This window comes from Cygnus atratus, chromosome 2 (assembly GCF_013377495.2).
Source record: "Cygnus atratus isolate AKBS03 ecotype Queensland, Australia chromosome 2, CAtr_DNAZoo_HiC_assembly, whole genome shotgun sequence".
In the NCBI taxonomy this organism is placed as follows: Eukaryota; Metazoa; Chordata; class Aves; order Anseriformes; family Anatidae; genus Cygnus; species Cygnus atratus.
Genome location: NC_066363.1, coordinates 30,844,843 through 30,867,209, shown reverse-complemented (window position 1 = coordinate 30,867,209; position 22,367 = coordinate 30,844,843). Strand labels below are relative to the sequence as shown.

The 22,367-nt window shown below is 35.0% G+C and overlaps 1 protein-coding gene across 1 annotated transcript in view; it reads left to right on the top strand.

The window, feature by feature from the left end:
- The window catches only part of MEOX2 (mesenchyme homeobox 2), a 54,828-nt gene extending 44,227 nt beyond the window's left edge, over window positions 1–10,601 (top strand). Inside the window, exon 3 of the mRNA XM_035562427.2 lies at window positions 9,293–10,601. Within this exon, the coding sequence (XP_035418320.1) occupies window positions 9,293–9,517 (225 nt within the window). The 3' untranslated portion in view covers window positions 9,518–10,601. The remainder of the gene's footprint in view (window positions 1–9,292) is intronic.
- Window positions 10,602–22,367: the final 11,766 nt, after the last annotated feature.

Below are 22,367 nucleotides of genomic sequence, written 5' to 3'. Positions count from 1 at the left end.
CATCATCAAACTAGTATATCCCCTCAGAAATTAGGTTTGAGACCAAAATGCATATTCTAGCATATTCAGGAGTTGGACTCAATGATCCTTATGGGTCCCTTCCAACTCAGGATATTCTATGATTCTATGATTTTTTTTTAACTGTTTTCATTATTGTTTTATTCTTATTCTTATTTTAATTCTTATTTAATGACGATCATCATATTATTAAGAGGGCAGAGGAGCAAAAATGAATCAAAGGAAAGTATTGTTGGGTCATCCTAAAGCTACAACTTTCAGTTATTTCCCAAGATGAGAGAGAAATCATGGAGCCTATTATCTCAAAAAAGCTCTATCTTCTTCTCGACTATAGTGCTAATTTCAACCATATGTTGCAGTTTAAAAGAGGCACCGACCAACTAACACTTCATAATTACCTTTCTGGCATTTAAACAAGCTGTAGAAAAAACATATGTTTGACCATATTAAAAGCTATATAAGGGTATTAAAGTTTTCTACAGTCATCAAAGTAAGGCTCCATTTGACTCTTGAAACAACTTACAAGATCAATTCAAACATAAATGACTCATGGAAGGCCATCTCACAAAAATAATAATGAAAAAACAAAACAAAACAAAAACAAAAACACACACACAGCATATGGATCAAGAAAAGGAATTAATCCTATCACTCCCTAAAAAGGAAACCTGAGTTACAAGACAGGAGAATGAAATGAAGTAAGTGCCTCAAATGCCTAGATATAGAGTGCACTTTGAGAGCATTATAAGCACATCTGGTGGTAGGATGGCTCTATTAAGGTACTGTAAGAATTCCAGCAGTACAGGTACTTATAATTCCTGCTCCATCTCCTATAGAGTGCACTCACAATCCCTGCTCAACCGGCAGTTAATAATTTTCAGCTGGCAGACCTCTATTATATTTTAAAAAGCCAGTTAGACTAAAAACTACACTAGCTCCCTAGATATTTGTAACCTTGACAAGTGCATTCTTGGCTTTTTTGTACATCCAGATAAACTTGGAGAAGGTTCCATCCAAACTTTTTAATGTCTCACTGTGGGATGAAGAGAGGAAGCAGCTGCAGTGGGGTATCAGAGGCGTGGCAAAATGGACATTTTATGGAGTTGATCCTGCCAAATATAGAAAGAGTAGGAGATCTTTCCACCTCACAAGATCTTTTTGCATGGAGCTAATCAAAAGAGCTATGTTGCAGTTCTGCAGGCTAGCTCAGGTTACCGGAATAAACAGTCCAAATATGTAATGCTTCTGTTTGCCAACATAAACGGAAAATCCCACCTAGTCAGATTAAATTTTGCTGATGGCAATGAGAAGGTTTGTTTCTTCTTAACTTTAACTTCCAGTATCCACCCAGAAGCCACCAATAATTTATAAAATGCCTGAAACCCTTGATTTTGCATTGACAAGGAACACATTTGGTCAAAATGAAGAGTGCTTTTGCATCTGTTTTTGGTTTCCACATATGTCATACCAACATGGATAGAGTGACAAAGGAAGAATCTTTTTAATGTCCCTTTCTGTGAGAACAAGAAGCAGGTATCATTATTATTTAAATGCTTTTGGACAATGTTGATAGACTACCCAGGGCAGTGGAGCCATAAGACACATTGGAACACTAAATAGTTACAATTATAAACATAAGAGAAATTTTCCATTAGAGAGATTTTTCCCATACAAAGGTTATCTTGGATCACAAGTGACTTGATTAAAATCCATTTCAGCATTGCAGAGCTCAGATGAGGTCAGTCAAAGCATTTTTTAGGCACTGAACTTGAGTGATAAAATAATAGTTACTGGGGTGAGAAAGGCTCCACCAGAGAGTTCAATGCCTCTCAATTGGCCATTTGTTCTGAACCACCTCTGGAGGAGTCCATGTCTCTCCATGAACATCTCTCCATGGCATGCCTAACTTCCCAGTTTAGGAAGTTGGATTTCTAAGGTTAGGTGGTGAAATTATTCCCTGTGTGTTTTCAAACAAAATGAAAGTGTAGGTTGATATAACATAGTTGACCATATCTGTCTGATTGATTGTGCTGTCAAATCCTCTCTGAAAGGCAGCTGCTCATTCCAAGCTTCCACTTGTTAAGCACTCTCTATATACATTATAATAATGAGCCTGAGTAGCTTGAAATCCTTTGGGTTGTTTGTTTAAACAAAGAGTAACACTCTTTGTTAAGAATAACACTTAATAAAATAAAACTCAGTAATACCTTTGTATTTGTCTTGAGCAATATAAAAACCAGCAGTAAAAGTTACTGTGCTAACTCAGTTTGTTCTTTCTTAGGAAAGAATGCTACTAGCAAACATAATTATATCTTGTGCATAATTTTGATTTGTATGGTAATTCTTAAAAAAAAAAAAAAAAGTACATGGCAAAACTTCAAACAGCATACTTACTGCTGCAGTATTGATTGAATTCAAACAAGCAATTCCATGTGCAAAGATCCAAGTGCCTCAAGCTGTTACTTGTGAATAGACCCTACACCTGCAGAGAAACCCCATGAGGTTCTGGGTGGGGAGAAACCTCTGTTTCTGCCAAGCAATGTATGTGATATAGACAGAAATATCAGCAGCTCATATGGCTACTTTTACAAAGTAAGACTGCTGTCCCCTAACCCAACCCTTTCTTAAACACAAGTCTAAGGAAGATGTGGCTTGTTTTTTCACCCATTCAAGATGGAGATAGGTTTGTCATTTATGGTCACTTTAAAAAAAAAAAAAAAAGAAAAAGAAAAAGAAGTCAGGAGGTTTTTTTGTTTCTTTTTGGTTTTGTTTTGGTTTTGTTGCTTTTATTTGTTTTTTTGTTTGTTTGTTTGTTTGTCTGATTATGCTTATTTTTTATTTTTTATGCAGGAAATTGAAAAACTGTAGAATCTCTTTCTAGTTTCACTAGTTCCTTCCCCTCAGGGATGCCCTGCTGAAAATAGCTGCAGCTTCTTGAGGTTTAATAGCTTTAAAACTGGATGTTGACTTTGGTCTAGTTTATCATCAAAAGACTCAGGATTGGGTTGTTTTGGAAAGCAAAACAAACAAACAAACAAGCAAACAAAAAAAACAACCTCCAGAATTCAAGTAATGAACTGTGTTTAAATGAATACAAGTGAGGCTGCTTCTCTCTTGGGCAGGGAGATGGTTTCCAAAGTCAGAGAGTCACGAAGAACTGTCATGGGCTAGTAGATTGTTTTCTGCTGAGTCAGCTTCTTAACTTTCCCCTTCATTTAACTTTCTTCATCCTAAAGTGGTAGCAGAGAAAAACATCAGCTTACCCAGCTAAAAACCAGTCTTGATTACACACTACCTTGTAACTTTCACACTCTGTTTACTTGTGCAAAATGGGTGCAGAATAATGCAAGTTAGATTTTTTTATCTCATGAAATAAAATGCTCTGCATGTGGGTAATTCATGCAAGTGGGTGTCTATGCAAAGAAAAGGCAAACTTTAGCTCAAGATTATGTTCCCCACAAATTAGATTTCTACCATGTGTTTCTTTTGTAGATTTAAATATATATTCAAAGAATTGGATGAAGGTAGACCCCCAAAAGATGTGTTATAGGAGAATAAGGCACAGGGAGTTCTAGCAGTAGCCCCACAGATTGCCTCTTTGCCTCTGGACAAAGCAGAGAGACTAATTTTGTCAAAAATACTCCCTTAGATTATGTACAACAAGTCAGTAGAACAAAGCAACCTTAAAAGTGTCTTAACCCTGAAACCTAGTGCGGAGAGGTTTTGAATAAGGAAGGTTAGCTATTAGCTCTGATCATGAAATGAATTTTGAAGATCAGTGGTAGAGAAGCCGATACTTCTTTGAATGGAGTTGAGGGAAACAACTGTGCTGTCAAAGACTTCTGAAAATGGAATGAAATACTTTTATCACTGCTGTCCTCTGAAATATAATGTCTATTCCATCCCTGTCTAAACGTGGGAGGTAAAAAGGAGAATGTATCACCTAAGCAGTACCCAAACCTCAACTGACTTCTATGTAACAAAAAACCAGAACTCCCTCCTACACCTTCCTGGGTGCCAAAAGTTCCAGCTGTCCTTTGTGCACCTGCCAAAACTCCCCTTTTTCTCAGCAGCTGCTGCAAAGCACTTGTGTGCATTCAGTGCAAAGTCCTGTAACGTAACACGGAGAAGTGAGAAGGTGACTATATCAATTTTAATCAGAAGGTTCTGGTGCCACTCAGTAATTTAGAAAGGTTAATTTTCTCCAGTTTATATATTTTGTACTATTTTATAATAGCTAATTTTATAATTAACTATTTTGTACTATTTTATAATAACTAAGAAGACATTTAATACTCAGACATATATTTAAACTGGTTTGAAATTTAAAATATATTTAAGATTTTAAGACTAACTGCCTTAACTTACTCTCCCATGTATCAAACTATTTAAAATCTCTTGTTATCTTTAGTCATTAAACTGATAACTCTTGCTACGGTTTCTATAAATATTTTAAATGAATAACTTAAATTTTAAAAATAATTTTAAATTAATAGATTTGGTAATTGCAACTGATCTAGTGGAAGGTATCCCTTCAAACACAAACCATTCTGTCATTCTGTGATGCTCTTATTTTTATTCATAGACTAAATAGGGAAAAGAAACTTGCTCTTTTTTCTATTCCTACTTGCTTTTATAAGTGTTTTGAATAAATTGTTATGAAAATGCTGTCTCTCTATATATGAAGATGGTAAGTTTCAGCTGTATAACACCAGTGATTTCTGTAAAGTTCAGGAATTTCACTTTCTTTAAAACTTGGCAGCATAAATGTACTATCTAAAAATAACAGGAACATTTTCAAAGCCAAAGAAAGTCCAGAAGTAAACTTTTCATTTATTAAAAATCAGAATTATTTGTGTTATGTTTACCTGTATTAGAGGAAAGTCAATTGGTAGATTAAAAAAATAACAATAAAAGAAAAAGGACAATGGCTGACATGGGGCAGGAAACTTAAAAGACTTAGTGATTTGGTCTTCTTGACACATCATTTAGTTGTAATAAAACACATGGAATTTGGAATACTGACTTCAAAGGCTCATGCTTAGAAATATGTATCCCTTATAGCAAAATAACAGTCTTGAGTGGTGCAGCCCTCTTGTTTCTAATTTTTCACGTTTGTGAGGTATCAATGCCTTATACCTTGCTTGGGACTAATACCACTAAAATCTGGAATAGAAAACTTAATTTTAGATAAGATTTTAGAAAAGAGCATTTTGAAAGAGAAATTTATATTTATTGAAAGAAAAAAGAAAACATTGCAACTGCAGTAGTTATGTTGTTTGAATTCAGTCATTCTTTCATTTGTCAGACAAGAATGTCTTTATTAAGAAATAACCATTAATGGTAGAAAATATCTGTTTAGCTTTTCTCTATAAGTGTAGAATGCTAAAATCCCACATCAAGAGGAAATATTCTACAGAGCATGGCAACTATTCTTAATTTTAATGTGACTGAAGGGCTCCACTAAAGAAGGAGTATTAAATCAGAAGTTGAGGTGATATGCTCATTTGGAACCAAAAATGATACACTGATGTCCATCCACGTCATGAAGTTATATTGAAGATACACGGGCAAGACAGCATATAGTGTGGCTCTTAAGCCTACTAAAGACCTGTATATCCTAAGTATATATTGATAACTTAGTAATGTAGACATCAACAATGTCAGCCCTCATCTTTTGAATCTTGCCCCATGATTCCTTCAGACTACTCCTTAAAAAAATTGTTCACAGCAAAAACATTTCTTTTGTAAATCAGGAGACCTGTAACGTGAAATCTTACTTGTATCTTAAGTAACAGTCTAATCATCAGATGTGGAGATGCAGATGCTAAACAACTTGTTGACTAAGGGAAAAGATGCTATGCTTTCGTGCCAGTAAGCAGATGTGCTCAATAGACTGGCTCATAAGTGCTGATTTAGAAACAGCTGTTAATGCTACCATCATCTTTAATATTATTCATTTCCCTTCACTTCCTTTGTTTTCCATCTATACATATGCTTGCTCTATACAGTTAAGCTGTGCTAGTCAGAGGGTGGAGAAGAGGGAGTGCATTTTAATAAATAATAGGCACTCAGATCCTGATTCTGGGAGGTGGTGAGCACCCTTGGCTCCTGCTGGAGCTAACTAAAACAGAATAAAAGAGCTCCTACAGTGTCAAGTTTGTCACTGTAGATATATAAATTGCTTTTAAAGGACTTTTTTTTTTTTCAAAAGTTGTACATGGGAAAAAATATTTTTTTCAATGGAAAAATGTTCAAGAGTTTTTGAAGTTCACTTCATTATCCACTCTTTCCCTCTCTCGCTCATATATGAATTTCATTATTTTTCTTTCATTCACATTCTCCACACACACACACCTCTCTTTCTCTCTCTCCCTTCCTTCCCCGCCCCTCCCCCCCTCTCCCCCCCCCCCCCCGCAACCTTTCTTTCTGAGTTTTTTTTGTTCTGATGCATGTTTTGTGCAACACCTGTAAGTTTCAAACGATATGGGCAATTGAAAAACACAGTTTTCCATTACTTCAAATAAATTATCACTTCATTCACACAGTTTGCTTCACTTCCTTTCCATTACAAAAATATAGATGGATCACATATCAGTAACTACTCTACCCACCATAATTGACTCTTCAGCTCCAAAGGAAGTTCAGAATTCCTATATCTGAATTTGATCTTCAGAGGAAATAACAAGTGAAGGACTTGTCTCATATTATTAGCACTTGGGCATTAAGGGCCTCATCTAGAGTTCGTTGAACTCAATGGGAAAACTCCCAGTAACATTAATGTACTTTGGATCTGGTCAAAAGTGGATTTCAGTATTTTAAAATGGAGGACATAAGGAATATATATATATATAAAGAATACCTAAAGTATTCGCTTAAATTACATAAAAATAAACTCACAACATTTCTAATAATAAACAACTATAATTAATTTCTATCCTTTGAAAATAATCTTTGGCATACCAAATAATGATTTTGTTTGTTTGTTTGATATTCTTTAAGTAAATCAGTTGCGAATTATTTGAAGTCATTAACAACAAAAAAGAAATAAAGCTTCCTTCCTTCCTTCCTTCCTTCCTTCCTTCCTTTCTTTCTCTTTCTTTCTTTCTTTCTTTCTTTCTTTTCTTTTCTTTTTTAATTTTTCACCAGTGATAAGAGGTACTCCCCTGCCTGTCTCATTGCCTGGAAGCTCATTGCCTGGAAGCTGGTGCCACTCAGTTCTCCTGATTTTAATGTTGAAGGAGACAGACTTGTCTGTGCTGCAATTTTGTAAAGTGGTCCACATTATAAATATATATATATATATAAAAGGGGAGAAAAAAAAAAGAATAATTTATTAAAATTATAAGCTTCAGTTTCTTAAGTAGCCAAAAAAGAAATGGATGCATATGGGTGGTGGCATGCCCAGGCCTCTCTTATTTATAGTGGATATTGCAGTTAAAATTAAAATGGGTGGAATTCACGTTATGCATTGAAACATTTCTTTTTTTTTTTTTTTATATGATACATTGCTGGTATGTATCATCATTTTGTTTTTGTTTAAGGGCATAAAAACATTCTGAGAATTGCTTAGATCTTTAAAACATCTCTCCAATCCTGTAATTTCTTTTATTGAATACAAGTTTATAGGCCCTTTTGTCAGAAGAAGAGTGATAATATTCTGTGGTACCAGGCTGAATTCAAAGTCTATTGATTTTTGATGTTTGGATTGTGCCTGCAGTTGCATTTACTACATTTTCTGGCAACAGTGTAGTTTTGGCTTTTACAAGGGAAACTTCACTGTCTTAATAAATAAATAAACAAATTGTCATCTTAAGTTCCCCCAGAGAGCTGCCAATTCTGTACCAATGTTGCACCCTTTTGAAAACAGTTTCAACGGACATCTCTGATATGTGACCCGAGTGTGATAATTCCCAACATCACAGCAGCCAGTACCAAATACCTTCCCCTTTACACTCATTTCACTGTACAAACCAGATGCTTTGGTTCTATTGAGATGACTAAAGGAAAGGATGTGCTAGGCTTTAAGGCTCTTAACTAACCTGGAATCATTTGCTCTGTTCCCAAGTGTTGGCTTTAACAGCTCACATTGGCTTTAACAGGAACATAGACTATAAAAAAAAAAAAAAAAAAAAACACCACAAATACACCTTTCTTCCTTCCCACATGTGTACATATAAATAGTGAAGTCAACTATCAATTCAATTGTAATAAAGTTTTAATGTAAAATTCAAAGTGATGTTAAAGGTTAAACACTGGGATGTTTCCTGGATGTATAAGACAGATTCAGAAAAACAGCATTTTTGTGGCTCTATTACTCATGTTGTACAATGTGTCCTGCTGTGACTGATCCTTGCTGTTTCTTTTAAAACTCTGAAACACATTCTGCTATACACAGCAGAGGATACACCGACATTGCAAGCTTACATGCTTTCTTTCCAAGGGAAAAGTTGAAGATATTATTTTTTTTTTCCTGTGGAACCTTCCTATTAAGAGCTGCAGACATACATGCATGATTTTTTTAACAACATTAACTCTAAATGGATCAACCCCCAAAATCTTCTCCTCATTCACAAATAGTGCTTTCAGTGACAGCATTTTAAGCTGATTTGAAATCAGCGTCTAGTCTGATTTAATATGGTCTAATATATTTGACAGATGCTATGCACATCCTTTTTTTTTTTTTCTTTTGACTATTGAAAGAAGTCCTTGTGGTTTGCAGTGCTGGTACTTTTGGTACTTTGGAACTGTGCAAATAATTTAGGTTTACTTTTTTTTTTTTTTTTTTCCCATATATTTCTATACAGAGAAGGAAAGGAGGGGAAATGAGTTTCATCTGGAGTAAAATCTCAGGGTTAAATATGACTTCAAATGTGCAGATATATTTTTAATCTTTCATGCCCTGAATTTCTTTTCCATTCTCATCTGAATTTATTCCACATCTCTACCTGCAGAATTAATGCATTCTCCAAGAGCATGTTAACTCTCCAATGTTTTCTAAAGGGTTCTGAGGTCTTTCTGTGGAGTGCACAACAGCAGTGATGCATACTGCAGCTGGTCCTGCAGCCTCATTGATGTAACCCTTTTTCATCCTCTGCGGTCATTACCCTCACATCCCTAGCACTCACATCACATCCCAAACTTGATCCCTCACTCCTCAGAGAGCTCTTGCTGTGCTTTTTACCAAACAGACAGTGTTGTACTATGTCCAGGAAGATCATTACCAACCAGTGACCCCATTTCTATTTTCTTGTTTTGTTTTTCTTCCACAAAGGTAAAAGTTTGGTTCCAGAACAGACGGATGAAGTGGAAGCGGGTAAAAGGGGGCCAGCAAGGGGCAGCAGCCCGGGAAAAGGAACTGGTGAATGTGAAAAAGGGCACACTGCTCCCCTCCGAGCTCTCTGGCATTGGGGCAGCTGGTCTCCAGCACACAGGGGACTCACTAGCGAACGACGACAGCCATGACAGTGATCACAGCTCTGAGCATGCACACTTATGATATACAGAGAGTGTCCCAGCTCCGTTCTCAGGAAAGATGCTTTGCTGGCAAGCCTTACACAGGCATCGTTTACGTATGCAAGTGACTCTGGCAGTGATTTTTAGAGTTGTTATGGAAGATTCAGGCTTGTTGTGTCTGCTTTTCTTGATTTTTAGATGGTTTACAGTAAGTGCCATGTCTTAAAGGTGCCTCAAGTGTGGAGAAGTGGAAGAACTTACTTTGAACATTCCAGATTTGTTTGTCATGTTCATGACAGCGGGCAGGTATTTTTGCTTTAGCTTGCACTGAAAATTACATTGCTCTCAACAGACGTTATATTCTGAAAACCACAGTGCCACAAAATCACTATCTAGTGGATAAGAAATGTATTTTAACTCTGTATATATTTACCTTACAGCATTTTCCTGTCTTCACTAATTTTAGCAATGCATTCGTATTAGCTGATGGCAATAGTCACTCATGACAATAAATGGCTTTTTGTCTCTTTATTTTTGTTTTGTTTCTCCAAAGACATACAATACATGCAGATACTTTTGTTCAAGTAGAGAACAATACAATAGTGTCTGCTAGGACACGTCCTTGTATGACAGACAAAACAAATGTTATGTTGCATTTACTATCAACTGCTGCTAATAGGGTATTATTAAACTTACCTAGCTCCTCAATTCTTCTTATCTTATAACTGCAAAAATGACTTTTAGGATCATAAGGATAGTCCAGTAACCTGCCAGAAAATTTTCAAGTTCCACTCATGCTCAGTGGAACCACCCCTAAAAGATTATTCATTTCTACTTTGTCATCACTGAGTACGTTGATAAATACCGACACTCTGCAGAAATGTTGTTGCTTCATCTTCAGTTTAAAAAACAGCAAATAAACTGAAAGTTGTTATCAACTGCTTATGTTGGTAGGAATCAAAATATGAAAGTAACTCAGTATTGTGTCCCACATGTTAAATCAAGACATATTTTCTGTTATAAGCTTTTGTGTACATACAGGCAAACACCAAAACCCAAAATTTAATGCAAACCATTGATTGTACTTTGTAAAGAAAAATGTTTAATAAATAATCCTTTTTAAATAATTCTTGTCTCTCTACAATGATTTCATAGGAAACTTAAAACATTTTTTGCAAAAGTCCTATGGAGTTCTGCCTTTCTTGGGTCTTTTGGAGCGTTATCTGTGGACAACACAAAGTTACATTTTCAAATTTAAGTTTTTAATCTTGTATAAACCTTCTACCTTGACCCATTTGCAAAACTCTTTCCTTTAGCAGGAAAAAGGCATCTAGCAGCTAATGATATCTTCAGCCAAAACCAACAAGACTCTGTTCAAACATTTTTCCAGATCTAAAACAAATATAGAGGGTTAACTTGTTGGATCTTGTTGAAATTGATTAAAAATGAATAAATATAAGGAAACTCACACACTTACATGATCACGCCTTTGTTTAATAAAGTTGTTCAGAAGAAAAAAACAAAAATACCTCTAAAAAATTAGGAGATGAATTGGACTGGGTTCTGTGGTAGAAGGAGCAGGGTGAAAAAAAGAGCAAGAAAGAAATGTGTATGTCCTTATGAGCATTCACTGGAGATCTGCTATGAGGAGCAGTAGGACATCATAAAAGTTAAACACGATCAAGAGCTCTGAGTCTGTTCTCCAAATCCTTTCCACTGTAGGCTTGATCTTTCTTGCACATTAACTGTTGTCATGATCATTTTAGTTTAAAATATCCAAGCAATGGGTAATTCATTTCTTTAAAGACTTCAGAGCATTTTATTGATTCCAGCAGTTACGGAGTTGTGCTTTTGTTTTTCAGTTCTTTTTCAAATGCCTTTCCCATACAAAATTGCTTAGAATGTGAGCAGGATAGAGAAGTAAGCCAACAGCTTGTGAATATTTAGTATTTTTCATTTGATGGCTGGATGGGAAAGTTTTTTTGAATGTTGCTGGTGATTACCAAAGTGAAAAAAAAAAAAAAAAAAGAAAAAAAAAAGTGATCCAGACTAAAAGTTTTTATTTTTGACTAGTTTTTCTCCCTGCTAAGTGAACTATAGCTAAATTTCAAAATGAAAAAAAATATAATAAAAAGTTGAAAAAAATCATCTTGAATTTTGAAATACCACCCATTTTGACAACAGAGACTTAGTCAAATTTTATGTGACTCACTTAGCTAGTAAAGAGGTAAGAGAATATTATTACCTTTCTTATACTGTAGTTGCCAAAAGTACCTTTTCAGGCTTACAGAATCAATTGTAGTTGTCTTTCATATGCAGTTTAAGACTGAACCTGAAAAGTGTTTAGGCAAGTTTGAGCTGACACTTCACAGAACAAATGGAAGTGCTTTATTTACATTACCTGAAATGTCTTCCTAGCCTAAGGCATTTTGAGAGATATATTATTATGTGAGTGGCACCGTGATTTGATCAGGATACTTGCAGTGGGGAGGCAGCCAATATGTGTGATGAGGGCAAACATGAGCTATAATAATCTCATTACCAGGAAGAAGTTTTTCCATTTGAGAAGTATGGACTTTTTTTTTTTCTTTCTTTCTTTTTTTTTTCTTAGTTTAGCTGAATATGCTGGGATTTAAAGAGCTGAGAGAAGGGAAAGAAATATGCAAATGGATTTAAAGTGCGAGGAGAATTTTTGCTTAGATGTTTTTGTTTAGATAAATCTCAAACAGAACACCAAATTATGTAACATTATATTTTGGGGTGGAGGGGTGGAGGGAGTGGGGGGAAAAGGAGACTAACAAACTGATCATCTTCCATGTTCTAAAAGCAGTTAAGACTTTGAATGTGGCTGTAAGGCGCTAACTGAATGTAGACTATTTAAAGACCTCCAGTGGCTTTAAACAACTGTTTTGTGGGCACACCATTGCAAAGTGCAATATGGTGTAGAGATTGCACACTGGCAGAGGTTGAAGCTATAAAGTCTAAGCACAGTGAGCTTCCTACCATGGTTTTGAAGGAATTTACTTACAAGCACAGCCTCACAGAAGTCCGGACATGCTTCTTCCAGATTTCAGCTAGCTCATGTTCAAGCCGCACAGAGCAGCAGTGAACCCTCTGCTCTTTAACACTGGTTTGTGGGTAGCAGGTCTGTTAAGGACTCATCAGTGCAGATGATGTTCGGGCTTGTTCTGAACACTCCAATTACTCAAAAACTAGCTTATGGAAGCCTCTGGGATCAACCATCTGTTGCAACATATTATGATTTTGTATCAAAATTTTAGCATAATTTTGTTGCTGAGAACAATTATGGATAAAGGCAAAACTCGAAGTTTTGTTTTATATTTAATGTTTTTTGTCTGTCTACAGACTAACAGAGGGTTCTTCTACCAATCTAGTCATACAGTATGGCTTAGAGTATACCATTTAACAGATGGACACAGTCATACACTAAGATTGTGATTTCCCCAAGGTTGTGCAGGCACTTGGTGGCAGAATGAAGTGGTATGAAACCTAATTTGTTTTATATCTTTTCCTGATAACATAGGTGTAGATATATATTTATATATTTTCCTGATAATACAGATATAGATATATATATTCCTGATAATATACATGTTTCTGATAATATAGAGTGGCTAATCACATTTGTGTCTTATCCTTCATGAATTTTGTTACTTTGTCTGCCGGAGCCCACTGCTCTTTGATGATTTACTGTCAGCATATCACCAAGCCAGAGATAGACCATATACAAACACAGAAAATCTGACTGCAAAAAGAGAGTAATGTTTAACAGTTTAATTTTCAGCCATGTTAGATGATTGGAATTCTTTTTTTTTTCTTTTTTCTTTTTTTCTTCTGTCTTGGAGGTACAAGTCTATACAGTATTTATAGGGTTTCCTTCTCTTCCTTTATGTCTGTTGACTTTTCATTTTGTCTTTTTGTTTACTATGGCTTTATTGTTTTCAGGTTTATTTTGGCAATAGCTCTTCAAGAGGTATGGTTAAAATAACACCATTGTGAGCTAGCATGATTTATTTAATCACATAATGGAAGTAGTTTGGGATTTTCATTAAATACTTATCTTTCCTAAACCTTTTTTTTTCCTTTCTTTTCTTTTCTTTTTTTTTTTTTTTCTTTTCATCAGATCCAAAATAGTCAAAAATAGAGCTTAAAGAGTGATTCTATACTTATGTCCTTCCACCACGGACCACATTTCAAGGTAGTTTATGTATCTGGCTTTCTTAAATGAAGACTCTGACTGCTGCAATAATATTATTTGTACAAATAAAGAAAGAAACAGGGTTAGGACATGCACTCTTAGTAGCTATGAGGAAACATAGTTATATAAGGTAGGGACAAAAAGTCAGCTTCAGCCTTCGTTTAGAATTTCCTGGCTTCAGTCAGTTTATGTCTCTTGGGTGAGCTTGTATTTAATAGCCTACATTCAGTATTTAAGATCAGCTACAAGACTTGAGAAATTTTAAAGAGTAATATTTAACCAATGATGTACTGTAATTTAATATTATTATGCAATGTTTTTGGATTGAAAGGAAGAATTCTGTACACAACCTGATGTTTATATTAACTCAAAAAAGGTAATGTACCTGATAGGCTGTAATAACTGGCATAGGGCTGATGAACATGATTGCTTCAGATTAATAAGAATTTACTAGAGCTCATTCGCTTTTATGTATTTCTATCAATTTTCATTTAAGACCCATAGTTTTTGATGTAAGTTACAGCTGAAAGCTGCAGTATAGGAGTCAATTTCAATGTAATTTAAGGCCTCTGGCTGTTATACAGGGCCTCCATATAGCGTAATAAGACATTATCGCAGTCATCTGTATAAACACCAAATGTATTAGAAGTTTCTGAATTCACAGTTATTTATTATTTCTGCCCAAGCTTTGCATGCAAGTTTGTTAGCCATTGTCCTTTTCCTGGCATCTGAACTGTCACTACTCCTATCTGTGGAAATTTGGTGAAACATTACTTCCATTCAGTTGGAAACAATCATCTGGGCATTAAACTTGGTTAGTATCAACAACTATAGAAGACCCTGTGAAGTGTTGGAAATGAAGAGCTCGTTAAATAATAGTCATAGTTGGAAGTAATAATAGTTCCTTTAGTTTTCAGTGCTTTTCTGTAGACAGACTCCAAAAAGTCTTTGAAGAAGGGTAAATTTCAAAATATTTTTACTGGGCAAATTATGAGAGACTCAAATAATTTGTACTGGTCACCTTATGTCAATGTCTCAGCAAGCCTTTTGGGATTAGTTTCAGTGTCCTACAAATTGTGCTCTGAGACTTCATCATTCTTCTCTCTCTGTCTTTCTCCATCTCTCTCTCTCTTTTTGCCTGTCTTATTTGGTCCTTGACTGATTTCTGTGATGACTCCTGAGACCCTGAATCCTTTTGTTGACAGACGATTCACACAAAAGAGTAAATACAGAGTTCTTCAAACCACACATGAAAAATATAGTTGAAATAAGATAGAAAAAAAAAAAAAAAAAAAGATCCAGGACATTAAATAGTAATAGAGACAGAATTAGTTCTGTTCAGAAGACTTGTTGCCTGGAATAAAGCATATTACCACACCCCTGTTCTTTCTATACTTTTTTTTTTTTTTGGTGCAGAAATATCATTATTATATACATTTTTTACCTACTAAGTTTAAATCTATTAAGGTTGTGTACTTGAACTTAAATATTAAGTTGTGATGTCTAACAAAATATAATTATTAGTCTACGCTCAAGAGAGAGACAAAATTTGACCATAAATACTTTCTGCTGTTTGTATTGTATTTATAGATTTTGAAAATTTAACATCCATTATGAGGAACCTTGGAAAAAAGTTATTTTACATTCATGAGCAACAAGTTTCAGATACACTCATCCATCAAGTAAACTTCACAACAACTGTTTTCATTAGGAATTTTCTTGTCTTATAATCACATGAAAATATTATATCTTTCATGTTGTAAGAGTGTGCATGTTTGACCTATCTCAACTGCAAAACCATATGAAGCAATGAACGTGGCAGATAACAATGAAAGTGGTTTAGTATTTAGAGACATATTCTTATCTTTAGTATCACTATATTAATATAGAGACATTGTATATGCTACTTATTTTTGCTTATGGACTGAAGGTTTTTTAGAAATTTGCCTATTCTGAATGCTTACTGCATTATTTGCCAAGAAAGTCACATGCACAGCTGAAAAAATACTGAAATGGGCATTTTCCCAAATTAAAAATTTGTCTTGAAAAGTGACATTAGAAAATTTTTATGCAACCACCACAGAAATGCATTTAAGAGAGTTAAAAATTAACATGGGGGAAAAAAGATTGTAATTAAGACATATTGTAAATAATTTTGAATATGTATTTCTATAATTCTCATGCATATACTTATTTGGAATTGCAGAAAAATTCACAGATTTTAATTTATAAGTGATAATAAATGCAACATAGATTTGTTACTTTTCTAAAACTAGTATATATGTATAAGGTATGTGATTCTTAGGACTGAATATTATGAAGAGTTCTCAGGATTCTTTTTATATGGAATATTTTTGCAAGAAAGAAGTAAAAACTCTTCCAATGAAGCAAAGGACCTCATCTAAAGCCTATGGATGGCAATGGAAAGATTACGATGGATTTCACAGGGATTTGGATTTAACCCAAAGTATACACAAAAGTTCATACAAATCAGTGAGCAGTCCAAGATTAAGACATTAGCCAATAATTTCCAAAGTGACTGTTGACTTTGTGCCTCTGTTATGACACACGGTATCCTGATTTCAACAAAGTTTCGAGTACACATTGGAAATTAGGACCACTTTATGGAAATGTGAGTTGAGGACCCCATATTACTAGCCAGTTAAGAAAATTTTGTTCTTGATTCTGACAAGAGTCATATAATACTGGATTTCTATAGCTGGCAAGTCATCACATTATGTTATTAAATCATAGGTTTCATAACCAATATAGAAGAAACTTGCTATGCTGCTTTCCTTCTTCTATGATTTGTAGCATTAGTAGATAAGAAAAATAAAGCACATTATACAGAGGTAGGTTCGAACAGATGTTCCTGAATGTTGGAGGGGTGTGTGTGTGTAGGGGTGTTGAGGAAGGTAAAACTTTCCTTTCACTCAGATGTCTGTCTTGAATTTCTCACAGTTTTTGCAGACAGTTTGGCTTACTTCCAACATACATCGTTGCCTGTCTGGTATGAAAAATGCCATCTGTGGTGTATGGAAGTTCTTTCTTTAAAAGTGGCCTGCTAATTATTCTTCAGGCAGGTGTTACTAAAGTGAAGTCAGGTGTCAAGCATAGTATAACCTTTGAATTGCCTAAAATTGCCCAGTTCTCATACTTTGTTCCTTCCCAAAAGAATAGAATATTACAGAGAATTGAAATGTTGGTTGATACAGGACTGAGATGACTCATGCAGCAGTGTATATTGTGGTGACACTCAAAAACTGAAAGTTAAAGGATGTGGGTTGAATGAAGCGTATAAATTTTCCAAAACAAATATTCTTCTGATTCTTATAAGCTTACTTTCTGTTCTTTTACATCTTTACTGCAGTCTTGCAAAATATTAAAAATCCTGATACTCTCAGAAACTTCAGACAGGGTAAATGGTGGTAGAAAGAATTTCCTTCTGTTCTTTAATAGACTAGGAGAATTGTTTTTTGAAAAGAGAGAGGAAGATGGCTGTACTATGTGAATGACACCTGCAAATTCTCACCTATATTCACTCTACCAAACACTCACACTTTAAAGCTTTTTGAAGATTAATAGGATGGTTAATGGGCCAGAATCAACACATGGGGGCTGCAGGCAGTCATTCAACTGATCCACGAGTCCCAGCTCCCAGGATAAGTACCGCTGCTGCCTCTCATTTACAATAGTTAGTCTGCTCCCCTGACTTCCTTACATGACATCAGCCCTCCCAACAGAAGATGAAAACTTACCACGCTGAGCCAGATGTTACAACACTTCTCTCTCTCCAGCAGATGAGTGTTGTTAGGAGGTAAGGGATTATGAGTATAAATGCAAGGCTTCCTCTTTTCCTATGAAGTTTTCAGAAGGTCTTTTGAATAAATGGTATTTTTACTCTTTCTAATCTGGGTGTTCAGAATGAATGACAGTGTTAGCAGTTTAAAAAATGAAGATGAGGAAAACACAAGTACATTTACTCTTTTTGACAGTAAGGCTTTGAATTGTTTGCTCTAACAGTGACGAAAGTAATCCCAATCCCATTTTTTCCCCAATTTTATGCAGAACCTTTGACAAAATATTTAGAATAAATCAATATGACATTGAGATAAAGAGCAGTCCTGTAAGTAACTGCATATCTAGTGCTGTTATATTTTTGATCAACCCTCAGACATCTGGAGGATTTTGAACTACCAGTCTTCTACTACGAAGAACAGTTTTACTTTCATAAGGACTTCCTCTTGTGTTTTCAATATCATGCATAGCCTCTGACTGACTTAGCATATTGCGATAATGAGATGTACACAAAGCAATGGCATGCAGCATTATTGAGATGATTTCCTTTTTGGCTCAGCCAGATTCCTGTTAAAAGTTATACAGACTCTTAAGAGACTAACAAAAGAAGAATTAAAGATCCAGCAATAGCACGAAGATAAGCCTGATGAAGCTGGAGTTAGGATCTCCTGAAATTAAAAGCAGACTTTGTACAAATACATTTATTGAAATATACCAATGACATTTCTTTAAACAACAAACCAAAGGGGGAAACTAACTAACTAACTAACTAAACCCCTACTTGGCCCACGTTGAATGCCGTCAGAATCCCAGCCTTTACTCATTAGAGTAAGTTCTTCACCAAATTTGCAGAACAGAGGCTTAACTGAACACATTTTGGTTAGGAAAAAAAAAAAAAAGAAAAAAAAAGGAAAACAAAGCTGAAAACTACACTGAAATTTTTCCTCCATTTTAACATGTTAATGGCTAAAATCCATTCAATACCTGTCCACATAATGGATTAAATGAGGGTGAAGCCATGAGTTTATTATGAGTTTATGGCTGAGTCCATCCTACACTGGCCTTTTGAATGACTTTGTGAAAACAGCATTCAGTCCTATAGTAAGATTTCTTTCCATTCTATCTGGAGACTATTATCTCCTAACAAACACATACAAGCACCTTCCATTGACTCAGATTAGCAGAAAATCATTCCAGTATAACAAAAATCTTGTACACTGAACAGTCCTTTGGGAATGTTTTGATGAGTCTGACAGAGTTCTGAGGGCCACGGTGGGAGTAGGTTGTTCACAAATTTTGATGTGTAAAGGTTATGGTATCATCCAGACATTTAATTCAGCTTCTAAATAACCATGCTGAAAGTTATAAGCAGCTTTATACAAACCATAAAAACACATTATCTCTACTTTTTCCCTATCACTGCTGTGCTCTCTCTCTGAGGTGAACATTTACAGCTGTTTAACAATTCAGAGAATGACAACAGAAGAAGTGGATGTGAATAATGATGAATCTAGGCACAACTGTAATTTTCTTACTGCTTTTATTACTGCGATTAAAAAACAGAATTTTAATCAGGACACTGGATTTCACTCCAGTTTATTAGTTTCTCCTATCTGGAAGGAAAACTATGTTGTGGACCTCTTTTTCAAAGTCAAAATATTTGGGAAAGCCAAATATGATTGCAATAATTACTTGTATGAAATACTTGTGTAATTTTTGTTAACAATAAATATTATGTAATATATTTTAAATACTATGTTTCACATATCAACAGAGCAATGGCAAACTCCACAGAGTATCATCAATAAAATCATGCCTGTGTATTATATCTATCTTGAATGCAAAGAAAGGATGACAATGGAAAAAAAAGTCCCTCAGTTGCCACCTTGATCTTCTCCAATTCAAGTACAAACATGTCCTAATCTGGCATAAAACATGATATTTCATTTTACAAGTGAGGCTGTGATGCTCAAGACAATACGGCATTCTTATTTTTAAGGAAATTACAGATTATTTTTTTGTGTGTGTTTGTGAATTACAAAAATCAGGTGAAGGCTTAGTGATATATCTGAGATAAATCAAATTGTTCCCCTGGATTTAATTAACTGGATTCACCAGGACTCTTTATAGCTCATATCTGTTTCACCTATGACATACATAAGATCGATCATACAGTACTCAATCTTTGAGCTTTTTGAAAAATACTGTTCTTGTTCTGTGGACAGTTTTGGTATTTTAAATTAGTTTTCAGTGTAAATCAGGTTGCAAAGCGAATTCATCATCAACAGAAGAAAACATTTACAAAGCAAAATTGAAACTTATGAACAAATATTAAGAGTGTTTTAAAGTAGGATGCCACTTTCACATTTTGTTTCTCGTTTAAATGAGGAAATTGATAAAATTTGGTGTTGTTTTCACTCTGTTGGAGTAGCTTTGGTATCTCACATAGGTGTGATTCAGAAATACAAAACTAGGTCAATTACTTAACATGAGCAACGGAACAATTCAGAGAATTGTTGCCCAAAATAGCTAAGGAAAACAATGTAGTGAGTGCTCCCCTCTTCATCTGGGCAAACAAAATGTTAGCTTCTGTAACGCCAGTTGGCATAAGGTCCAAGACATTTTTAGTAGGATAATGTCAGCAACACAACATGTCTGTGGAGGGAATTAATGTAGGAATGTGCTTCACTGGAGCAGAACTATTGGATATGACAGATATCAACATTTTACACCCTATTTGCATACCTACTAGTTCAGAACTACCACCAAATATCTCAGTCCAGATTCTAATTTCAGTTACAGTAATGTAGCACTGAAGTAAATACAGATCTGTATGTGATCACTACATCTAGTTTCTAGCAGAGGGAAAAAAAAAAAAAAAAGGAAAAGAATCCTCTAAGAAGCATTTCATTGACAATTTTCCTTCCTCACTACATTATGGTAAGAGTCAGTGTTTCCTCAGGTTGAAAGGTAAAAAAGCTTAAAAAGTACCGAGAGCTGAACTGGAGACACATTGCATATTCCTTCAGCTTTGTGACAACACCTGGACTCCAAAGGTATACCCATATTCAGTGAAATGTCTCAAAGAGATTCTGGTTTGAATATTAACATTCTTCTCTGAATTCTGAAAAGTTGGTGGAGGAAAGTTGGTGTTTATTCTTGGTTTACCCACTTCCCATCCCATCTCTTCCTGTCACTGTTTTCCAAATCCAAAGTTTTGCCTCTCTGTGGTCCATAACAAAGGACTAGCAATGTCACAGAAGTGGCTCAAACAAGTCAGCAGCAGTTTTACTGATTGAGAACCATGGTCTAAAAACTTCACCAATTTACAACTCACTACAGAGAGCTGTGAAGTCGATGCAAAAAAAAAATTTTTAATTGATAAATACAAAATGATGCATTTTATAACTTATATTGCTTTATTCAGATGATTTATGCAGATTGTGCTAGATTTTGTAATCTTTTAAGAATGAGCAGCACCGATGAGGTAGCTCATCAGTCTCTTAAAAACTAGAGAGATGATTCATGTCAAAATTATGGTGTTGATTCATTGCAAACCTATCCTAAGTAGATAGAACTGACCCAGATAGTTGCATCTGGACTCTTGCAAATCTTTTTTTTTAATTTTCCACTATTTTGTCTCCCAGAATCTTGAAAAATTGCCACAAAACCCCCACAAGACACTCATCACCCCCCCAAACACTACACATACAAATCTTACTATTTTGATTGGTTTTTGGCTCAGATGTTAAACCAGTAAGAGTTTCTGAACAGGTAAACAGCACAGAAAAGAAAAACTTACAGACATCTTGATCACAGCTGCTGTATAAGTCACTCTGTAACACTGGAAGGATTCCCCACAACCAAATATCAGGGAATACATTCCATACTTATGACACACAAATTTGAAGCCTATTTCATTCCCTGAACATAAAAAGAGATTAGAAACATTCATGAATATATGGCGACCTAAATTTTGGAACTAGTATGAAGGAGAAAAATATAGGCATTTCATAAGTGAATATTGTAGTGAATAGTCTTTTTTTCCCCTAAAGTGTATGAATAAATTAAATTTCTATTTATATTTTCATTTGTATTCATGATATAAAAGGAGGACAAAAAAGAAAAAAAAAAAAAGCTCCTTTCCTATGGTAAAATGTGTCATATATTAATGTATTATTTGTAACTTGATTGATCATGCTCCAATATTTTATCAAATGACTTTTAGAGTTATTGTTGCATTTCATAACATATTAAAAATTCTAGGGCATGAAATGAGCTTCAAGCTTGCAAAATGAAAAAATATTAAGAGATTAAAAACTTTAACAGACAGTTCCAGTGCTTATCCGTTACGGTAATCTTTAATTAACCTTATCATATGCTATTTTGTCTGGAGACTTTTATCTAAATTTCTGCTTTAAATATCCAATTGTCTAGAGAAGTGGGGATTCTATAGAGTTTTGCTTGGTTGGTTGATTTATTTATTTATTTATTTATTTTGGTGGCACTATTTTCGCTCTGCATTTTTTTGCAGTTTTTTTTTTAATTATTATTATTTATTGTTCCAGTTTTAATGCTTCGTCAGTCCAAATTTCAGCTTTTACTGTCAGTTTGGTTATGAAGATCACACTGGAAATGTTCCAGGTATTGCACAGCATTGTAGGGCTAGGTCCCCACTGCATGACAGATAAATTACCGGCAGTGCATTGTAAATATTGGAGCAGACAAACAATGTCCACGTTTGTTTGGGTTGTGGGGAATATTTGGTGCTTCATTCTGGGGGTGGCCTCATCCTCGGAGGTGATCTTTGGCAGAGTCACCTCGGCACTGGGTAAAGGAGCAGTGGGAGGAAGAGTATGACTGTGTAGCATCAAAG